General features: G+C 48.4%; 2 protein-coding genes across 5 annotated transcripts; one reads left to right on the top strand and one right to left on the bottom strand.

The window, feature by feature from the left end:
* The first annotated feature begins 81 nt into the window (after window positions 1-81).
* Rps28 (ribosomal protein S28) lies at window positions 82-1,451 on the top strand. The gene is made up of 4 exons (NM_001105730.1): window positions 82-150; window positions 238-285; window positions 1,146-1,279; window positions 1,364-1,451. Exons 1-3 carry the CDS (start codon window positions 112-114, stop codon window positions 1,266-1,268), a joined length of 210 nt encoding a protein of 69 aa, NP_001099200.1. The 5' UTR covers window positions 82-111; the 3' UTR covers window positions 1,269-1,279; window positions 1,364-1,451.
* Window positions 1,452-1,576: 125 nt separating this feature from the next.
* On the bottom strand, window positions 1,577-14,833 carry Kank3 (KN motif and ankyrin repeat domains 3). 4 transcript variants are annotated; one of them, NM_001108989.1, is given in 11 exon segments: window positions 1,577-1,847; window positions 2,387-2,485; window positions 2,567-2,767; window positions 2,857-2,999; window positions 5,002-5,218; window positions 5,690-5,777; window positions 5,872-6,075; window positions 6,253-6,352; window positions 6,437-7,708; window positions 8,481-8,540; window positions 14,789-14,833. In NM_001108989.1, coding segments are annotated over 10 exon segments (2,424 nt in total). In that variant the 5' UTR covers window positions 8,515-8,540; window positions 14,789-14,833; the 3' UTR covers window positions 1,577-1,781.
* Between the last annotated feature and the right edge of the window lie 3,246 nt (window positions 14,834-18,079).

Here is an 18,079-nt window from a genome sequence, read left to right as displayed (position 1 = left end):
TTCCTGGGTACTGCGTGCGGTCTCGCGAGAGCGGAAGTGAGGCGTGGTCCGAGCCGACTATAAATGGCATCCCCTGCTCACGTGACTCCTCTCCGCTAGATCTCCGCCATCATGGACACGAGTCGCGTGCAGCCCATCAAGCTGGCTAGGGTGAGGTGACTACGGGTGTTTAGAAGCCTGAATAAAGAAAGAAGAAAGCTGGACCTGTCGGGTTTAACTGTCTCTTCTTTCCTGTAGGTAACTAAAGTGCTGGGCAGGACCGGATCGCAGGGACAGTGCACGCAGGTGAGCGGATGGGAACTTTCCGACCACTTCCTGGGGTCCGGTCGGAGCGGGTCCTCCTAAATACCAGGCTTATTAGCTGGGTTTGGTGATGTTTAATCCTAACTGCTAGGTTTAGGAAGAAGGATATAACTTTGTCACAAACCTGGATAATTTACAATGTCTGTCTTTGAAAGCTTTGGTTTTTAGAAGGTGGAGTTGCTGGAGTTAATGTGTCAGTAGTGGACTTGCTTACCATACAAAGAACCTAAAAACTCAGTTCTGAAGTCACTCACACTAAAGGTAGTAATTTCAGGCGGTTAAGGAAGTTCACTGAGAGTTCCAGGCAGGCTTAGACTACGGAATGAGTGGGGCACGGTTTGTAGTGTGTTTGACTAGCATTAAAGGACCCGGCCCACCGCACCACATAAATCAAGAATGGTAGGATATGCCTTACATTTCAACTGCTCCAGGAGACAAGCCTGGGCTAAAGGTGCCCTTACCACTTGCCTGGTTTATACCCAGGTTTCCTGTCACAGCTACTTACTAATTCGGAAGCTTACAGATCAAAAGGAGGAAGGTTGGGAAGGAGTGTCGTAGGTGGTGTTGTAGTGAGATACCCTTTTTGTGTTCCTTGGATTCTCCCGGTCCTCCACAATACCTTCAGTAATGTGGGTGTGCAGTTCGTCTTAGGAGGCTCTGGCCCTTCCATGTTGTATGTTTGCACTGCTTGAGTGTGTCCAAAGATAAGGAGTGGTCAGATCCCCTAAACTGAAATTGTAGGTAGCTAGCCAGCTGTGTGGGTGCTGGGAAATGAAGCCTATGTAAGTAACAAATGCCAGTGACTGTAAGTAGCAGCATTTAATTCTTCTAATGGGCTTTAGGTGCGAGTGGAATTTATGGATGACACCAGCCGCTCTATCATCCGAAACGTCAAAGGCCCTGTTCGAGAGGGTGATGTGCTCACCCTGTTGGAGTCAGAAAGAGAAGCTCGGAGGTTGCGCTGACCTTGCTGCTGGTGGGTAAATGGCAACCCTTGGGATGGGCCACTTGCTGGGAGATGGGGAGAGGCACTCTATCTAATGCTTGGATCTGTTTACAGGGTTCTGGATATCCACTCCTTAGCCCATGGAATGACCTGCAACTGTTAAATAAAGCATTTGTATTCATTCTTGTCTAGAAATTGGTTTCTCCAGCAGCGTCTCAGCTTTCTAAAAGCTCCAGTGACCATGCACTCTTTGAAAGCCCTTCCATAGTGTGTTAGCTATGTGGTGGGATGTGTGTCCCTACTGCTTCCATTCATGCAAGATGCAAATTTATTAGAAAGACTTTTATTAGGAAGGATGTTTTATGAAGTGAATGGGTCGAGGGATCTGGCATTCCCCAGGCTTTGCCTCATCCTTCCCCTCAGCATTCCTAACAAGCTAGAGGGAGCACCTTCACAGGGTACCCTGCTGTGATTCAGAAGCTCAGGCAGCAGAGGGAAGAGTCTCCTACACTCCAGATGTGTAGGTAGCAGCTCACAGAGGTTGAGGTCCTGTATCCCTTTGCAGTGTGGCTGTGGGAGACCCTGGAGTCGACTGTTCCTAGAACAAAGAAAGGAGTCCTATAGGCAGAAGACTAGTTTCAGGCACCATGGGGGGGCAGGAGGCAGTGCATTTCAAGCTTCCCAGGTTTTAGAAGTATAGGATGAGCCCAGTACTTGGCTGTCCAGTGTCCTACACACAAGGTGTGCTCTCCCAAGCATGCCCAGCTGGTGGAGCAAACTAAGCCTCCAGGCTTGTATCTCTGGGATTGAATGACCACTTTCCTCTCTTAACAAGAAAACTTTACCAGTTACTTATGGTGTGCTTTTTATGTGTTTTATCCTAGCTTGGTTTGTTTCCTAACCTGAAGGTGTATTTACCTCCAGTTTTGCTAGTTAAACATCAAATAACTAGGATAAGTAATGCTTGCCAACCATCCGTGATGCAGGAGACCCCACACTGTTCCTCCCCCCTGCCCCACCAAATAGTATTTGAGGTTTGCATGAAGTGACTGACCTATTTGACAGTTTCTCCATCTTTGGTCTTTAAGAGGCTTCTGAAGGTGCTTAATATCTTTGTTTCTTGGGGACCACACTTACCTGGGAGTCATGGTGGTTTGATGTCAGGTGGGCATGGAGCAATGCAGCCACCTCATCCTGTTCAGCCTCCAGTGCAATGGCCAAGGCACTTGTGCCCTCCTGAGAAATAACAGGACATTTGGTCCCTGGGCTACAAAGGCACATACCACCACTAATTCCAGGCCCTAACTAGTGGCTCACATTGTCTAAGATGGTTAGGTCACAACCTGGCTGGGCCAACAACAACTGAACTGTATCAAGGCGTCCATACTCGCTGGCACACATGAGTGCTGTAGCCCCATCAGCATCCTGTACATTGACATCAGCCCCACATTCCAGCAAGGCAGCTACCATGTCCTGGTGACCATGGCTGATGGCCAGCATGAGGGCTGTCTGTCCAGTCTAAAATGAGGAAAAGAGGTCAGAAGTATTTTCAAAGTCAAAAGTGACACCACCTTACCCACCCATCAGGACTGGAAATGTCTATGCACCTGGCTAGCCTTGGCATTGACATCACCCATGCTGAAAAGTCTCTGGACCACAGCCATATCTTCCTCCTTTCCTACGGAAGTGAGTGCAGCCAACATGAGTGCAGAGTAGCCAGCTCTATTCTGGTGATTGACATCGCAGACCCCTGAGGGGAGAAAAGAGGTCAGTCACTTTATGTAAGCCTCAGATGCAGATTTTAAGGGGAACGGTGCTGGGTCTCCCCTTAAAGGTTGTGGGTAAGCATCTCTTATCCTAGACTGACCACAAGGAGAGGCCATGAACTTGTAGTACTGTTTCCAGCTCCCCCAAGATGGCTGGGCAAGAACTCTACCAGTTGATGGGACTACATCCCTTGTCCCTTAGCCAGTTGCATCCCTGTGTATACATATTTTGTGTGTGTGTGTGTGTGTGTGTGTAAGATCTGTAAATACAGAGATTGGAGAGACCCTAGGGTTCCCTACCTATCAGCTAGGTTGGCTGCCAATAAGATCCTGCAGCCTCTACCATCCATAGCCCCTGAAATACACCACTGGCTTACATGTACTCTTGCAATGCAAGTGTTCTTTCCTTATCCATCTCTCTTATTTTTATTTGCTAATTATCTCTCCTCAGTTCCATTCATGAATGCTTTACAAGAACAAGGACACAGACTTAAAACACTGGAGAATTTGCCAGATGTGTAATCCCAGCACTTAAAAGATTGAGGCTTGGCCACAAGTTCAAAGCCAGCCTGAGCTACATAGTTCTAGGCCTACACAGTGCCTTGTCTCAAAAAAAAAAAAAAAATAAGTAAAATTTAAATGTTTTTTTTTAACTTGGCCAGGTGACCATAGACAAGGACAGGCCATGAACTTGTAGTACTGTTTCCAGCTCCCCCAAGATGACTGGGCAAGAACTCTACCAGTTGGTGGGACTACATCCCTTGTCCCTTAGCCAGTTGCATCCCTGTGCATACATGGTGTGTGAGTGTGTCCCAGCACACACCTTTAAGCCCAGCATTTAGGAGGAAGAGACAGGCAGATCAAATCTATCTTAGTCTACAGAGCACATTCCAGAGCAGCCAGGCTGAACAGCCAGTGAGACTGTCTCTGGAAGGGAAAAAAAAAAAGTGTGATGTGAAGGCAAAATGGGGCTAGCAACTGAGCAACTAAAGGGTTGAAGGTCCCAACAAAGAGAATAACGAAATCAGTAACAGGATAGTGGTTGGTACCCCGTTTCATAAGCAAAACAATTGAGTGGTCACTCTAGGACAGTGCTAGTACACACTAGATTTGACAGTTATGAATAGCCACCTGAGTGTATTTGCCTCAGTGGAGGAATAAGATGAGGCAGAGTTTTCAGGCAGGAGACAGGGGAGCAGTACTCCAGAGCTTGATGATAGTCAGAAACCTAACCTAACCAGTGAGCAACACACACACCCCAGGGGATAGGGAGTGGAGCCCAAAAACTCAGGAAACAGTGAGGCATAGGTATATGCCTTTAATCTCAGCAGAGACAGGTGGATCTTTTCCGAGTTCCAGGCTAGCCAGAGCTACATAGACTCTGTCTCAGAGGAAAAAAGAAAAATGCCATGGCCTAGAGATTGAAGAATATAATATACCCAGGAAGGAAGGTGCTAAATTGAGGTCTCTGATCTCAAAGCTGGGTGTTATTGTGGGGGCTGGGGAGCTAACTCAGAACAGCTAAAAATATAGTAATATCAAAAGGCCTTTACACCCCTGTAATTTCAGTATTTGGAAGGCAGAAGCAACAAGATCACAAATTTGAGGCCAGGAAAGGACTAGATATCAAGATATGTCTGGGTGCATGGAGGGGTTAGAACTACTGCAGGCCTGAGGACCAGACTTGGATCCCCAGCACCCACAAAGAAACTGAACACCATAGCACATATCTGTAACTCCAAGGATGGGGAGATGGAAACAGGTGAGACTTGCTGGCCAAGCAGCTCCAGGTTCAATAGGAAGTTCAGAAAACAAAGTAGGGAGTCATAGAAGAGAATACCCAATGCTGACTTCTGGCCAAGTGAACAGTGATCCACCCACCAATAAAAACTTGAGAAAACCTCAATGGGACCCTCTGCCACTCATCTGTGTGCCTCAGTGACCCCAACCTTCACCTGCCTTGGCCCTCTTCTCCACAACTCTGACCTGTATCCAGTAGCAGGCTGGAAATGGCCAGATTCCCATGAGACACGCTGTAATGCAAAGCTGTGTTTCCGTTGCCATCAGCCAGGTTCACCACATGAGCCAGCAGCTCAGGCCCCAGGCTCTTCACCCCTCGAAGCACCCCAGCCACAGGTTCAGCCTGACAGCGTTTTTGGCTGGACACTCGAAACCACTCCTGGGCCACAAGACGTGCTGCATTCTGGCAGGACCAGGACAAAGTAGGCATCAATGCTGAGAAAAGATGGAAGGGGCCAAAAAAATGTGTGTGTGGGTGGGTGGGTGCGTGTGTGTAAAAGACCCTTTTAGTGACCCTAATAAGCAAGGAAGGCCAATGCTTTCTAAGTATGATGTCAAGAAACCAAGTGGAGAGCTGGGACCTTATCCTCTTCAAAAGAGAAGTCAGTAAGGTTCACATGCTCTGGAAAATAGGAGTGAGTACCCACTTGAGTATCCACTTGCTCTTGAAGCATCATGGGTGGGTCTGGGGCTGTTTACTTGAGGCTGTGGTTGGGCAGTCCAAAAAAAGGTCACAGCTCTCCTTGGGGTGGGGTATCACTTTGGAGAGGTTAGATCAAGGAAGGTCTTTCTAGTGAGAGGGGACCAAACTTAGTACTCCTGCTCTAGGAAACCCTGAACTTTGTCAGGGAGTAGAAGTCGGACCCACACTCACACCATCTCTGCTGGTGACTCCACGGGGCCGCATCAGCTGCTGATTCAGAGCAATGCAAGCCTCCCTCAAACGGGGGTTCAGTTCACACCTGCCAGGAAGGCCAGTCCAGACTCAGGATCCTCGGCAACGATGACCAAGAGGAAGGAGGGTATCCACACTCCAAACCTTTAGAGAAAGCTCACCTCGCTTCTCTCCCTGTCTTCTGCTCTGGATGCATCTCAAGCTCACAGTCCCCCGCATCTTGGTCATTGTGGGGGCCAGGAGTTCCAGCGTCAGATCCCCCACTGCTATCATCTCCTGACCCAGAAGAGCTACTCCTGGGGAGTTCAGCAACATCATCTTCATCATCACTGTTGCTGGCATCCTCACTGGAGGAGCTCTCATACCTAAGAATAGGATGGGAGGCCCTGTGGGCTCATTCAAGTGTGTTGAGGTAAGAGTGACATTTTAAGATGAGGAAATTAAGGGCTATCAAAGCAACTTTATGAGCAGAGAGGCAGAGCTGGGATTAATAGCATGTGTCCCTGTGGCTGCTATGATAAGAAAGGGAAGAAAGCGCTCACTCTCCGTTGAGGACCCCAACGAACTGCAGGCTCTTGGGTCCCTGACTGGATTGTGCACCTGGAGTACCATCTTTCTTCTTCATGATGGATTTGAGGATACCTGGCAGGGAATCACACGAGGGCACTGAGTTTGACTTCATCGGCCTGGCAGGCCAAGGTTCAACCAGTAGTGGAGGAGACTCACCAGCAGGGGCCATCTCGTCTCCAGCAGTGGGTCTGGGCTGGCTCTCTACTGGGAGCTCGGTCTGTGTGGTCTTCTCAGTGTAACCCAATGTAGTTTGAGTAGCAACCTCGCGAGACTGAGACCTGGTCACTATAGCCTCGTGGGCTTCCTCCAGCTCCCTCAATCGGCCCCGCAAGAGTTCGCTCACCCCTCGCTGATGCTCCAAGCTCGTGCGGAGCAGTTCCAGCTCACGCTCTGCAGCCTCGGGCAACCCCAGCAGCGCCTCGGTCACCCACGTGTCCACCTCAACGGTCTCAGGGACCACCTCCACCCCAGCCTCCCTTGTCTCGGGTACTGCCTGGGCATCCACCTCTCGGGTCTCAGGCACGACTTCGGTGCCCGCCTCCCGAGTCTGGGGTTCCCCATCGGGTGTCCTAGACGCCGGGTCGAGCACCTGCAGCGCTCCTTCGCTGCGCCTGGCAGCCAACCCGTCAGGATCTTCAGCCCGGGGGCTAGCCCTGGAGCGGACTCCGCGATCGGAGGTGGCCAGACGCTCGGTGAGGCGCCGAAGCTGGGAGAGCTTGTCTGGGCGCACCTCGATCTCTACATCTTGCTCTGGCTGCACGCGCCCGGCCAGTAGCCGCGCCTTCTCAGCGCGAAGCGCGCGCACCTGCTCCTGCAGCTCCGGCAGAGCGCGCGCCTGGTCCTCGAGCTCACGCAGGCGCCGCAGCGCCACGGCCATCTGCTCCCTCACGAGCTGCAGTTGGGCAGGACCCGGCGAAGCAAGGACAGGGCTGGGTGAAGCAAGGGCGGGGTTGGGGGCGGGGCTGCTGCGGCCCGACCCGCGCGGACTGCGCGTGGCCGCACGGGCGGGGCTGAGCGCGCGCTCTTGAGCCTGTGCCTGCTCCAGTCGTCGGCTGGTCTCCAAGAGCGTGTGCTCGACGCGCGGATTGCGCGAGAAGGAGCGGGGCGACAGCGGAGGTAGCGAGAGCCCTGGGAACGCCCCGGGAGAGAGTGCACCAGAAGCTCCGCCGTCGTCACTGGCCAGGGACTCGCTGGAGGTCCAAGCTCCTGGGCTCCGCGCTCCCGCGAGGCCCTTTCCGGACGCCCGCGGGCGGCGTGCGTGCGGGGGTCCTGGAGCTCGGCGAGAGGCAGGGCCACGCTCGATTTCCTCCACGTACTTGAGGAAGTCCAGGTCCAGGTGGAAGCCATAGGGCGTCTCCACAGAGTAGGGAGAGCTAGGGCTGCGGGCACTCCCAGTGGGGCCTGGGTACAGGGAAGGACCGCCCAGGTCTGTGGTATAACGGGCGTGAAGAGGGAAGAGGGGTCAAACCAAGAATCTCCCAAAGAGACTGAACAAATGTGTTTCCTGCTCCCTTGCCCCTGCAATGCACCTGTACCGCTGCCAAGGCTCAAGACCACACCCGAGGCATACCTGCACACGATGTTTAAGCACCCACTAAGTGACAAATACTTATAAACTTGGGACATTATAATAAGGCAATATCCGGGCCGCTTGTTAGCCATAAATAGACACTGTCATTCCAAACGATTTTCAAGGCACTAATACATGGTGAATTACAAAACCAACTTTGGCTCTCGCGTCACAGCTTCACAGGAAAAAAATTTCCTGTGGCAGGAACTTAAAAGATTGAGCCCTTCGTAATAAGGCGGAAGCAGCTGCAAGAGCAGAAGGTTCCAAGAAGAAAAACGGCCCATAGAAGACAGTAGAGGGGAGAGAGTGCTAAAGAGTCATAGATGGATGGAAGTCAGGTGTCTACAGAACGGTGAACGGAGGGAGGAGGGAAGAACTAAAGGATGAGCAGAGGGCACACTGCGGAGGTCTCCTAGGCAACCATGGGGAGTTGCAGCATTATTTATGGGGGCTGTCATGAGTGGGTTTTAAACAGAACCATTCATTACGTTGGCTAATAATGCTTTTGGAAAAAGCCACGTGGCTACTGTGTTAATAAAAAACAAAAGGGAATCGTTGAGCTCTATCGATTATATACAAGCACCCAATGTGCATCCCTGTGAATACATTTACCTCACTTTGTACACTCACCGGGAAGGTTCTGATTCAGGACAAACTTGGCCATGCTTCCTGGAGTAGCCACCAGAGAGCCTGAAAAATGTCATCCAGAAAAGTAAGGGTGTAAATCCAGTCCTGCCCCTTGGCTTGAACCTGAACACCACCATTGAAACTTCGAGCAAACAGATACAAGAACATTTTTCCACCTCGCCCACCCGCCACCCCCAGACTCTCCTACTCCCTTTACCTTGGAACTACTCTGCAGCAGACAGGTCCCAAGTGCTCTACCACTTTTGCTTTTGACACAAAATATTGCTACGTGGCTAACACTGGTCTCCAAATCACAATCCTGCCTGAGCCTCCCCAAGTTCTGGGATGACGAGTATGTGCGACCATATTTAGCCGAAATTTGAAGTTTATGAAGTATAAACACCCAAGTTGCAAAGCTGGGAAGCAGGAAGCAAGAAAGACATCAAGCAGAGAAAAACAAGAAAGCGGGAAGTACTCCAGACTTTGGAAACTGAGACACAATTAAGAGCCAGGCACAACAGTGCAATCCTTTACTACCAGCACTTCGAAGTTGAAGTAAACTCAAATCTGAGTTTAAGGCCAGTCTGGTCTACATAGTGAGTTCCAGGACATTCAGAACTACATAGTAAGACACTGTCTTTTTTTTTTTTTTTTTTTTTTTTCCGGAGCTGAGGACTGAACCTAGGGCCTTGCGCTTGCTAGGCAAGCGCTCTACCACTGAGCTAAATCCCCAATGTCTTAAGACACTGTCTTAAAAAAACAAAAAACAGGGCCTAGCAAACACAAGGCCCTGGGTTCAGTCCTCAGCTCCGGAAAAAAAAAAAAGAAAGAAAAGAAAAAAAAGTACTGACTGTTCTTGCAGAGGTCCTGAATCCAATTCCCAGGACCACATGGTAGCTTACAATCATCTGTAATGGGATCCGATGGCCTCTTCTGGTGTGTGTCTGAAGACAGTGACAGTGTACTCATATACAAGAAAACAAAAAACAAAAAACAACAACAAAAGGGGGGGTTGCTGGAGAGATGGCTCAAAAGTTAAGAGCACTGACTGCTATTCCAGAGGTCCTGAGTTCAATTCCTAGCAACCACATGGTGGCTCATAACCATCTGTAATGGGATCCGATGCCCTCTTCTGATGTGTCTGAACACAGGGACAGTGTGCTTATATAAATAAAATTTTTAAAAAAGTACAAGATAAGCAACTTAGACAGATCCTGTCTCAAAAAGTGAAAACAGCAAAGGAGGCAAAGCTGTAACCATACCTGAGGGGTTCAATGAGTACGACTCCTCAGATGACATAATGGAGGCTAAGAAAATGAGAATCTAGAACTGGGGACATGGTTCATTGGTATAGCACTTGACTAGCATACACAAGGACAGGAATTTGATCTGGAGCAGCACCGCAAAAGCAAACAAATCCTGGGCTAGAGATGTAGTTCACTTGGTAGAACGCATGAAGCCCTTGGTTACTGACTAGTGGTGTGTGCCTATCCAACACTCATAAGTGGCTATTAGCCCAAATGCTTGAATTACCCTAGATGCACAGAACACATGAAACTCAAGATGGATAATCAAAATGCGAATGCTTCACTCCTTCTTTAAAAGGGGAACAAGAATACCCTTGGCAGGGAATAGGGTGGCAAAGATTAAAACAGAGGCAGAAGGAACACCCATTCAGAGCCTGCCCCACATGTGGCCCATACATATACAGCCACCCAATTAGACAAGATGGATGAAGCAAAGAAGTGCAGGCAGACAGGAACTGGATGTAGATCTCTCCTGAGAGACATACCCAGAATACAGCAAATACATAGGTGAATGCCAGCAGCAAACCACTGAACTGAGAACGGGACCCCCATTGAAGGAATCAGAGAAAGGACTGGAAGAGCTTGAAGGGGCTTGAGACCTCATATGAACAACAATGCCAACCAACCAGAGCTTCCAGGGACTAAGGCACTACTCAAAGACTATACATGGACTGACCCTGGGCTCCAACCTCATAGGTAGCAATAAATAGCCTAGTAAGAGCACCAGTGGAAGGGGAAGCCCTTGGTCCTGCCAAGACTGAACCCCCAATGAACGTGATTGTTGGGGGGAGGGTGGTAATGGGGGGGAGGGGGAGGGGAACACCCATATAGAAGGGGAGGGAGAGGGATTAGGGGGATGTTGGCCCGGAAACCGGGAAAGGGAATAACATTCGAAATGTAAATAAGAAATACTCAAGTTAATAAAAAAATTTTAAAAAAAGAATATAAGATTCATAAAACCTAAAAAAAAGAGGTAAGAGCAGGAGGATCAGGAGTTCAAGACTGGCTTCAGTTACATAAAGTTTGAAGCCAGGCTGGGATACATAAGACCCTATCTAAGACCCTATCTTAGAAAAGTAGGTTGGAGAGAAGGCTCAGCAGTTGAGAGCGCTTGCTACTACTGCTAAGAACCCAAGTTCAGTTCACAGCACCCACACTGGACAACTCACAACCACCTGTAATTCTAGTTCCAGGGGATCCAACGTCCTCTTCTGGTCTCAGCCACCAGCCACACACATGGAGTGCATAAATCAATGCAGGCAAAACACTCATATGCACAAAATAACATTTTTAAAGAAGGGAGGAAGAAAGAAGAAAGAAAGCCAGGTGTGATGGTACACACTGTAAGCCTTCCACTCAGGAGACCAAGATAGGAAGACATATCAGTCTGGGCTACAAGGGAGGCTAAGTTGCATACTGAAAAACGATTTTGGAAAGAGAAAGAGCAGGTAGAGTGGCTTCCCACAATATGAACAAAGTCATATTTAATAGGAGAGTTAAGATCAAGCTTTAAATCCAGAACTTCAATCCCAGCAGAAGCCTGAGGATATCTGTGAGTTCTAGGACAACCAGAGGTACCTAGAGAGACCACGTCTCAAAAAGATAAAAGCAGTATAGGATGGGGATAGGGACGTAATTCCAGGCACTGCGTTGATGAAGCATACATAAGGACCTGTGCTCGGTTCTCAATACCCAGAATCCCCATTATACATGCAAAAATGGACAAAAAGGGAATGCTGAGAGGCTGGGACTTTGGAGCCCACATGAAAAGCCTTCAGGGAGCAGAAAGTGGCTCAAGTTGATTAACTACTGTATACTTGCCCTGAGTAGCTCCCATAGAATTCTGCACCGTGGATTATTGTTAACAATTTACAGAGCGATTAAGTCTGTTGCCTATGTGAAAAACCTTTCAGGTTAGGTTCTGTCCACCTTCTGTGGACCCCTTGTTTGTAGTGCCCACCCAAGCCCTTGCCTATGTAGCTTTACACCAAGCAGACCTAACCCATGTTCTTGCTAACCAACCCTCTGCTCCAAACAAATAAAAACCCAGCCACTCTTTCCAGCTTCTTGCATTCTGTATGGCCATCTAAGTACCAGACATGACTAGCTATTCAGAACCCATCAGCATGACTAACACATCAACATCACCCTCTCAATGGCTGGGAGAATCCCCTTGTACTCTCTGAGCCCCATCCTCCAACCCTCCTCCTCCTGTCCAACCTAAGGCTCTGAAGTCTTCCTCCCCATCCCAAGCAGCTGTTTCCTGTCCCCTCACACCGGCTACAAGGGGCAGGACAGCAGGTCACCATGGAGGACAGCCAGTGCCTCTCAGGGCTTGTTTTCAGGAAACTGCCAAGGAAGAACTGAGCTTTGGAAAAAGCCTGGACCATGGCTCAGGGTCTGAAACCGCCTTTCGCACAGCTGGAGTGCGATTCTGTGCAGTCTGCCCCCTGGTCCAGTAACCTGGTCATATCCAAATCCAAAGCATCAGACAGGGAAAGCAGCCCCAGGGTATTTCTAAGACTGGAACATCTCCAGGCCCAAAGACTGAACTGAGACATAGGGCAGAGATTACTAGAGTGGTAAATAAAAAGATTACTGTTTGCTTTTAATTTGGGTGTTTTGGGGGCTTTTTAAGTTTGGTGTTTCTGTGTGGGTGTTTGCCCATGGATGCCAAAAACAATAGATACCCTGGAGCTGCAGTCTACAGGTGTGAGCGACCAAGACAGCTCAAAGGACAAGAGCAGTACTCAATCTTAACCATTAAGTCATCTTCCAGCCCATTAGTTTTGTTTTGTTTTGTTTTGTTTTGTTTTGTTTTGTTTTGTTTTGTTTTGAGACAGGGTCTCAGGAAACCTAGGCTGGACTCCAACTCCTTGACAGTGAACTCCCCTAACTCCAGCTCCTGAGTGCCGAGATGACCCCAGTGGGTGACCATACCTTGTTTGTGCAATACCGAAGATGGAACACGAGGCTTCATGCACGCTAAGCAAACACTGTAATAACTGAGCCACCACCACGACCTCATCTTTTTTTCTCCCTTTTACATACAGGTCAGCTTCTTTTTTTTTTTTTTAAAGATTTATTTATTATATTTATTATATAGAAGTACACTGTAGCTGTCTTCAGACACACCAGAAGAGGGCATCAGATCTCATTACAGATGGTTATGAGCCACCATGTGGTTGCTGGGATTTGAACTCAGGACCTCTGGAAGAGCAGTCAATGCTCTTAACCACTGAGCCATCTCTCCAGCCCTACAGGTCAGCTTCTTTTCCTTCTGCTTTGTCTGTGTTTGAGACGACCTCCCTATGCATCTAGAACAGGCTGGCCTTGAACTCCCAGAACTTGTTCTGTCTCTCCCTCCTGAGTGCTGCCCTGTTTGCTTTTTTTGTTTGTTTGTTTGTTTTATTTTATGTATTTGTTTAAGACAGGGTCTCACTACACAGAGCTAGCTGGCCTGGAATTTGCTTCTGCAAATCAGGATGGCCTCTAACAGAGAGATTCCCCTGCCTCTGCTTCTGGAATGCTGGGATTTCAGGCATGTACCACTACGCCCAAATGAATGCCTTTTTGTTTCATTTGCCCTCAGCCCCACTGACAAGTGACTGGGTGAGTTCTGAGCTATATCACTAGCCCCCCTTTTAAAATTATTTTTACATTTTATTTTATGTTGGAGGTAGGTGGGTGCGTGGGTGGGTGCAAGGATGCCATGGGGTGAGAGTGGAGGTCAGAGGGCAGCTCTGTGGCGACAGCTCTCTCCTTACACCACGTAGATCCCAGGGATCCAACTCAGGACGTCATTGCATCAAGAACCTTTACTGGCCAATCCGTCTCGTCTCGTTGACCGCTAATCCCCTTTACTAAATTGCTCAAACAGGCGTTGAACTCACTCTGTAGCCTAAGGCAGGCCTTGAACTCTCTTAGCTCTCAGGCAGGCCCTCAACTTTCAATCCTCCAACCTGGACCTCTCAGGTAACTAGGATTTTAGGCACTTTTGGAAAGATTTCTTTTTCCCTCCCCTAGAACCGCAGGGAACCTGGGCCACTTATCAGCCTCCCAGCTCGCAGCAGTTCCCGCCTTGGGAGTAAGGAGTGTGGTGGGGCAAGCCAACACCTAGACTGCTACACAAGCCAATGCCTCCCGGAGTGCGGGAGGGGGGAGTGGGGCGTGTTGCTGCCCTCATCTCTCCCACACTGCCTGGCTGTCAAAGCTAAATCCGGATCCCCTGCTTGAGAGCCCCTCATTAGGCAGTCAGAGCTGAAGCCGCACGCCCCCACACCCTGCCCTGGGACTATTTCAGGACACAGAGCTGTGAAACCTAAAGGATAGGGCACAGAGCATGCAGTGCATACCTGGGGTCCTGAAAAGTTACGTCTTACTGATACAAGGCTCTACGTGGTGGAAGCCCCTTAAAGTTGGGACGGAATTCTCAGAAACAGCATGGTGAAGGGAGCTAGATGATGGCAGGACAGGGGGTCCTTGAGCCATCACACACACGTACACACTCACACACACCCCTCCCCAAACATACACAACCAGGTCAGCTTCGAAAAGACAGGGCAGTTTCCTACAGGAAAAGCCGCTGGGCGGTTCCATCCGCTACTATTGTCTGTAGGTCCGGGGGGCCATCCGTCCCTCCCTCCAACACCGTTTCCGTGCCATCCGCCCACTCCACCCCACTAAAAGAAACCCATTCCCAGGTCTCCAAGCCAACTCTGAGGGAGGGTCCCATAAGGCATCTGGGAGACTACGGCACAAACAAGATCCTCCGATTAGGTGCTGGATGGCCATGTGGTGGTGATCTGCTCAATCTAGGGTCCCCCTCCCCTACCCACTTTAAACCACCTGAGGTTCCCAATGTCCGAACGGTCACCATTACAGGACACGGCGCCCACCCCGTCGCAACACACAGAACCCATAGAAGGGGGCTAAAAGCGCCACACCCCTCCCGGACACTTGTATCCTCAGTTTCCTCTCTAGGACCCGCGTGGGTGACTTTACCTGAAAGCGAAGCCCCGGCCGCGCCCGCACCGCACCCGAGCCCGCCCCTTCGATGCTCGGGACGGGTTATCAAGGCTTTCACCCCTAACTGACGGCTTTTTTAGCCAACCAGAACTCGAATCTAACCGAATTATCCAATTGTAAGACAGAATGAGCCATCTGGGCGGGGACAGGGGGTGGGGACACGCCTGAGGGCGGAGCCTACAGTAGGGATCTGGGACTTAAGAGAACCTTGGAGTGGGATGCTGCCCAGCCAACTACCGCTAGAATCTGGCGGGTCCAGGGGTAAGAAGTTGAGGTTACATTCACAGGACAGTAGGGGGCTACAGGAGAAATCTAACCAAAGTATTCTAATGAGATTTATGTAACGAATTTAATTCCTACTGTCTTGTAGTCCTAAAAGCCTGGATCTTGCCCACCGCAGGAACTTTGCATATATTGTGCCACTTTAAGAAATATTCTCGGATGGGTTGGGGATTTGGCTCAGTGGCAGAGCGCTTGCCTAGGAAGCTCAAGGCCCTGGGTTCGGTCCCCAGCTCCGGAAAAAAAAAAGAACCAAAAAAAAAAAAAAAAAAAAACAAAACAAACAAACAAAGAAATATTCTCGGGGTTGGGGATTTAGCTCAGTGGTAGAGAGCTTGCCTAGCAAGCGCAAGGCCCTGGGTTCAGTCCCCAGCTCCGAAAAAAAAAAGAAAAGAAAAGAAATATTCTCTATATGTGATACTTTACTATATTTCCAAGTGTTCAATCTATGTGCCCCTGTGCCCCGCAAGAAAACAACAACAACAACAAAAACCGGAAAAAAAAAAACCTTAGCATAGCCTTTTCCTAGTCATTATCATTGCCATAGCAATGGTTTATTAACTAAATAGCAATTTTCATTAGTAGAAAGGCGAAGTTACTGCCATCACCCCTACTAGACATTTTAGGATTGGGGAGTTTTTTATCCACTGCCTCAGGCATACACTAGTTACTTAATAAATGTCTGTTCTGCTGGACATATGTAACTCAGTGGTACAGAACTTGTCTAGCATACCTAGCACAGTAGATAGGTAGACAGACAGACAGATGAGCAACAGATAGGTAATGTATAGATAACAGACACGTACCATGTGTACATAAAAACTTACAGAGATGATAGATCAAAAATTTGTCACAGGAATGGCTTAAAATTATATTAAGGTCAGTGAGATGGCTTAGCACATAAAGGTACTTGCTGCCAAATTTGAATATCAGTGTTTGATCCCTGGGACCATGTAAAGCAAAGGGAGATCCGACTCACACAAGTTGTCTTCAGACCTCCATATTGTGCTATATACATCAACCCATACACATATATACATACATTATATCAATAAAACTTTTTAAAGTACATTTAACTTTAACCCCTCTGGAGTGTGTTCTGATCAAAAGCTATTACAGTTTGTTGACTTGTTTATTTTGCTTGTTTGGGTTTTTTTCCTCTTAAACATAGTTTGATTGATTGCATGTCAGGCTAATGAGTCATTTACAGGGCAAAATCTCTGGGTTTTGTGCCTTTCAAGCCTAGGTTCATGTGAAGGAGTAATGAGTACTCTCAGAAAGAGAACATGGGATGCAAGACCCTCCTCTGTAGTGAGTGGAGAATTTAGGATTTGGGGGGACGGTCTGGAAGGCAGCTTTCAAGGTGACCCTTAAAGAAGGATACTCCAGGCAAGGATAAAAAGTATAAAACTCCCCCCACAGGGACCTTGAACTGGGTATGTCAGCAAGAAATGAGTTGGTGAGATAGCAGGGGGTTTGTTTGCTCCCAGTTTTGGGCAAGAGGTTAGGTTTTTTGTTTTTGTTTTTGTTTTTTAAATTTTTTGTCATTGTTTTGCTTTCCTGTGTTTTTGTTTTGTTTTGTACTTTGACTTTGTTGAACTGAGAGATGACCGTGAACTTCTGCTCCTTCAGCCTCCACATTCCAAGTAATGTGTTGAAACAAGATCTCATTACAGTTGGACAGATTAAAACCAGCCTTGCCATCTATCTGAGTCTGCAGTGATGCAAGCCTCTAATCCCAGCGTTCCAGAGGAGGTTGGAAGGGGGAGATCATGCGTTCAAAGGCAGCCTAATCTATGAGATTCATCTGTCTTTCCCAGTCTCATTTATTGTTTCATTACAGTAGCCATAACAGTGCTACTATCAGATACTACACTAATACATTTCTACAATGTGTGTGTGCGTGTGTGCGTGCACACATGCGCACGTGGTGTTTTCTATGAGTATAATGTGACTATATGCAAGGAGGTGATAGTCCACATGAAAAGTGGGGATAGTGTCAGGTCTTTTACCTTTAAGGGCTCTCCATTTTTGTTTTTGTGCCAAGGTCTCTCTCTGAAGATCACCAGTTTTGCTAGCCTGCTGGTTAGTAATTTTCAAGAATCCTCTTAGGGTGTCTATTCACCCTATTACTTACCCCTAGGCTGGAGTTACAACCACATACCTCCATGCCTGGCTATATTCCCAACCCCTGGTTTTCTCTATTTACAAAAAGCTCGATCTATTTTCATTGGTTGATAAGCTGAAGAACTATGTCCAATTTGCCTTATAAGTTGTAAAAATATTTTTACTGAATAATAAGTAGAGTGCGTGTCTAATATGTACAAAGCCTGATTCCTGACTCCAAGATCAAAACCAAAAATGTTTAACTGAAAAAATGAAGTATTGCACGGGGGGGGGGGGTTGTGGAGAAGGAGAGGGAGAGGGAGGGAGATGAGGGAAGGAGAGAGTGGGAGGGGGAGAGGGAAAGGGAGGGGGAGAGAAAGAGGGAGGGGAAGGAGAGTGAGAGGGAGAGAGAGAACTAGATCAGGAAGATAAATGTATAACTAAGGAGGAGGTTTTAACAATTTGCTACTTAGAAACTGATAGGTTATTTCTCCACCACTGGGTGAAATGAGACAATTAAAGCCAGATTTGAACATATAAAAAGGCAGGTTTATTGGAAAGCTGCTCTCAGGCAAGTTCACTGGCCCCAAGGACTGAGGCTAGGGAAGTCACCTTGGGACAGGGAGAGGAGGAAGAGAAAGAGAGAAAGGGTGTGCACACACAGAAAGAGAACAGAAGGAGGGAGTAGGGAGACAAAGAAAGAGAAAGAGGGAAGGGGAGGCAGACAGAGAGGGAGGAAGAAAGAGAGAGAAAGCAAGTATAAGGAGATATCTGGAGTACATAGGGAAGAGCCTCTGGGTGGGGGGGAGGGCAGCCCTGGGATGGAGTTAAGGGTTGGGGGCAGAGTATGCCAAGTAAGGACTGAGGGATGCTGGAAGAACC

This window comes from Rattus norvegicus, chromosome 7 (genome assembly GCF_021556685.1).
Source record: "Rattus norvegicus strain SHRSP/BbbUtx chromosome 7, alternate assembly SHRSP_T2T, whole genome shotgun sequence".
NCBI classification, from domain to species: Eukaryota; Metazoa; Chordata; class Mammalia; order Rodentia; family Muridae; genus Rattus; species Rattus norvegicus.
This window is presented reverse-complemented; position numbering and strand designations above follow the sequence as displayed.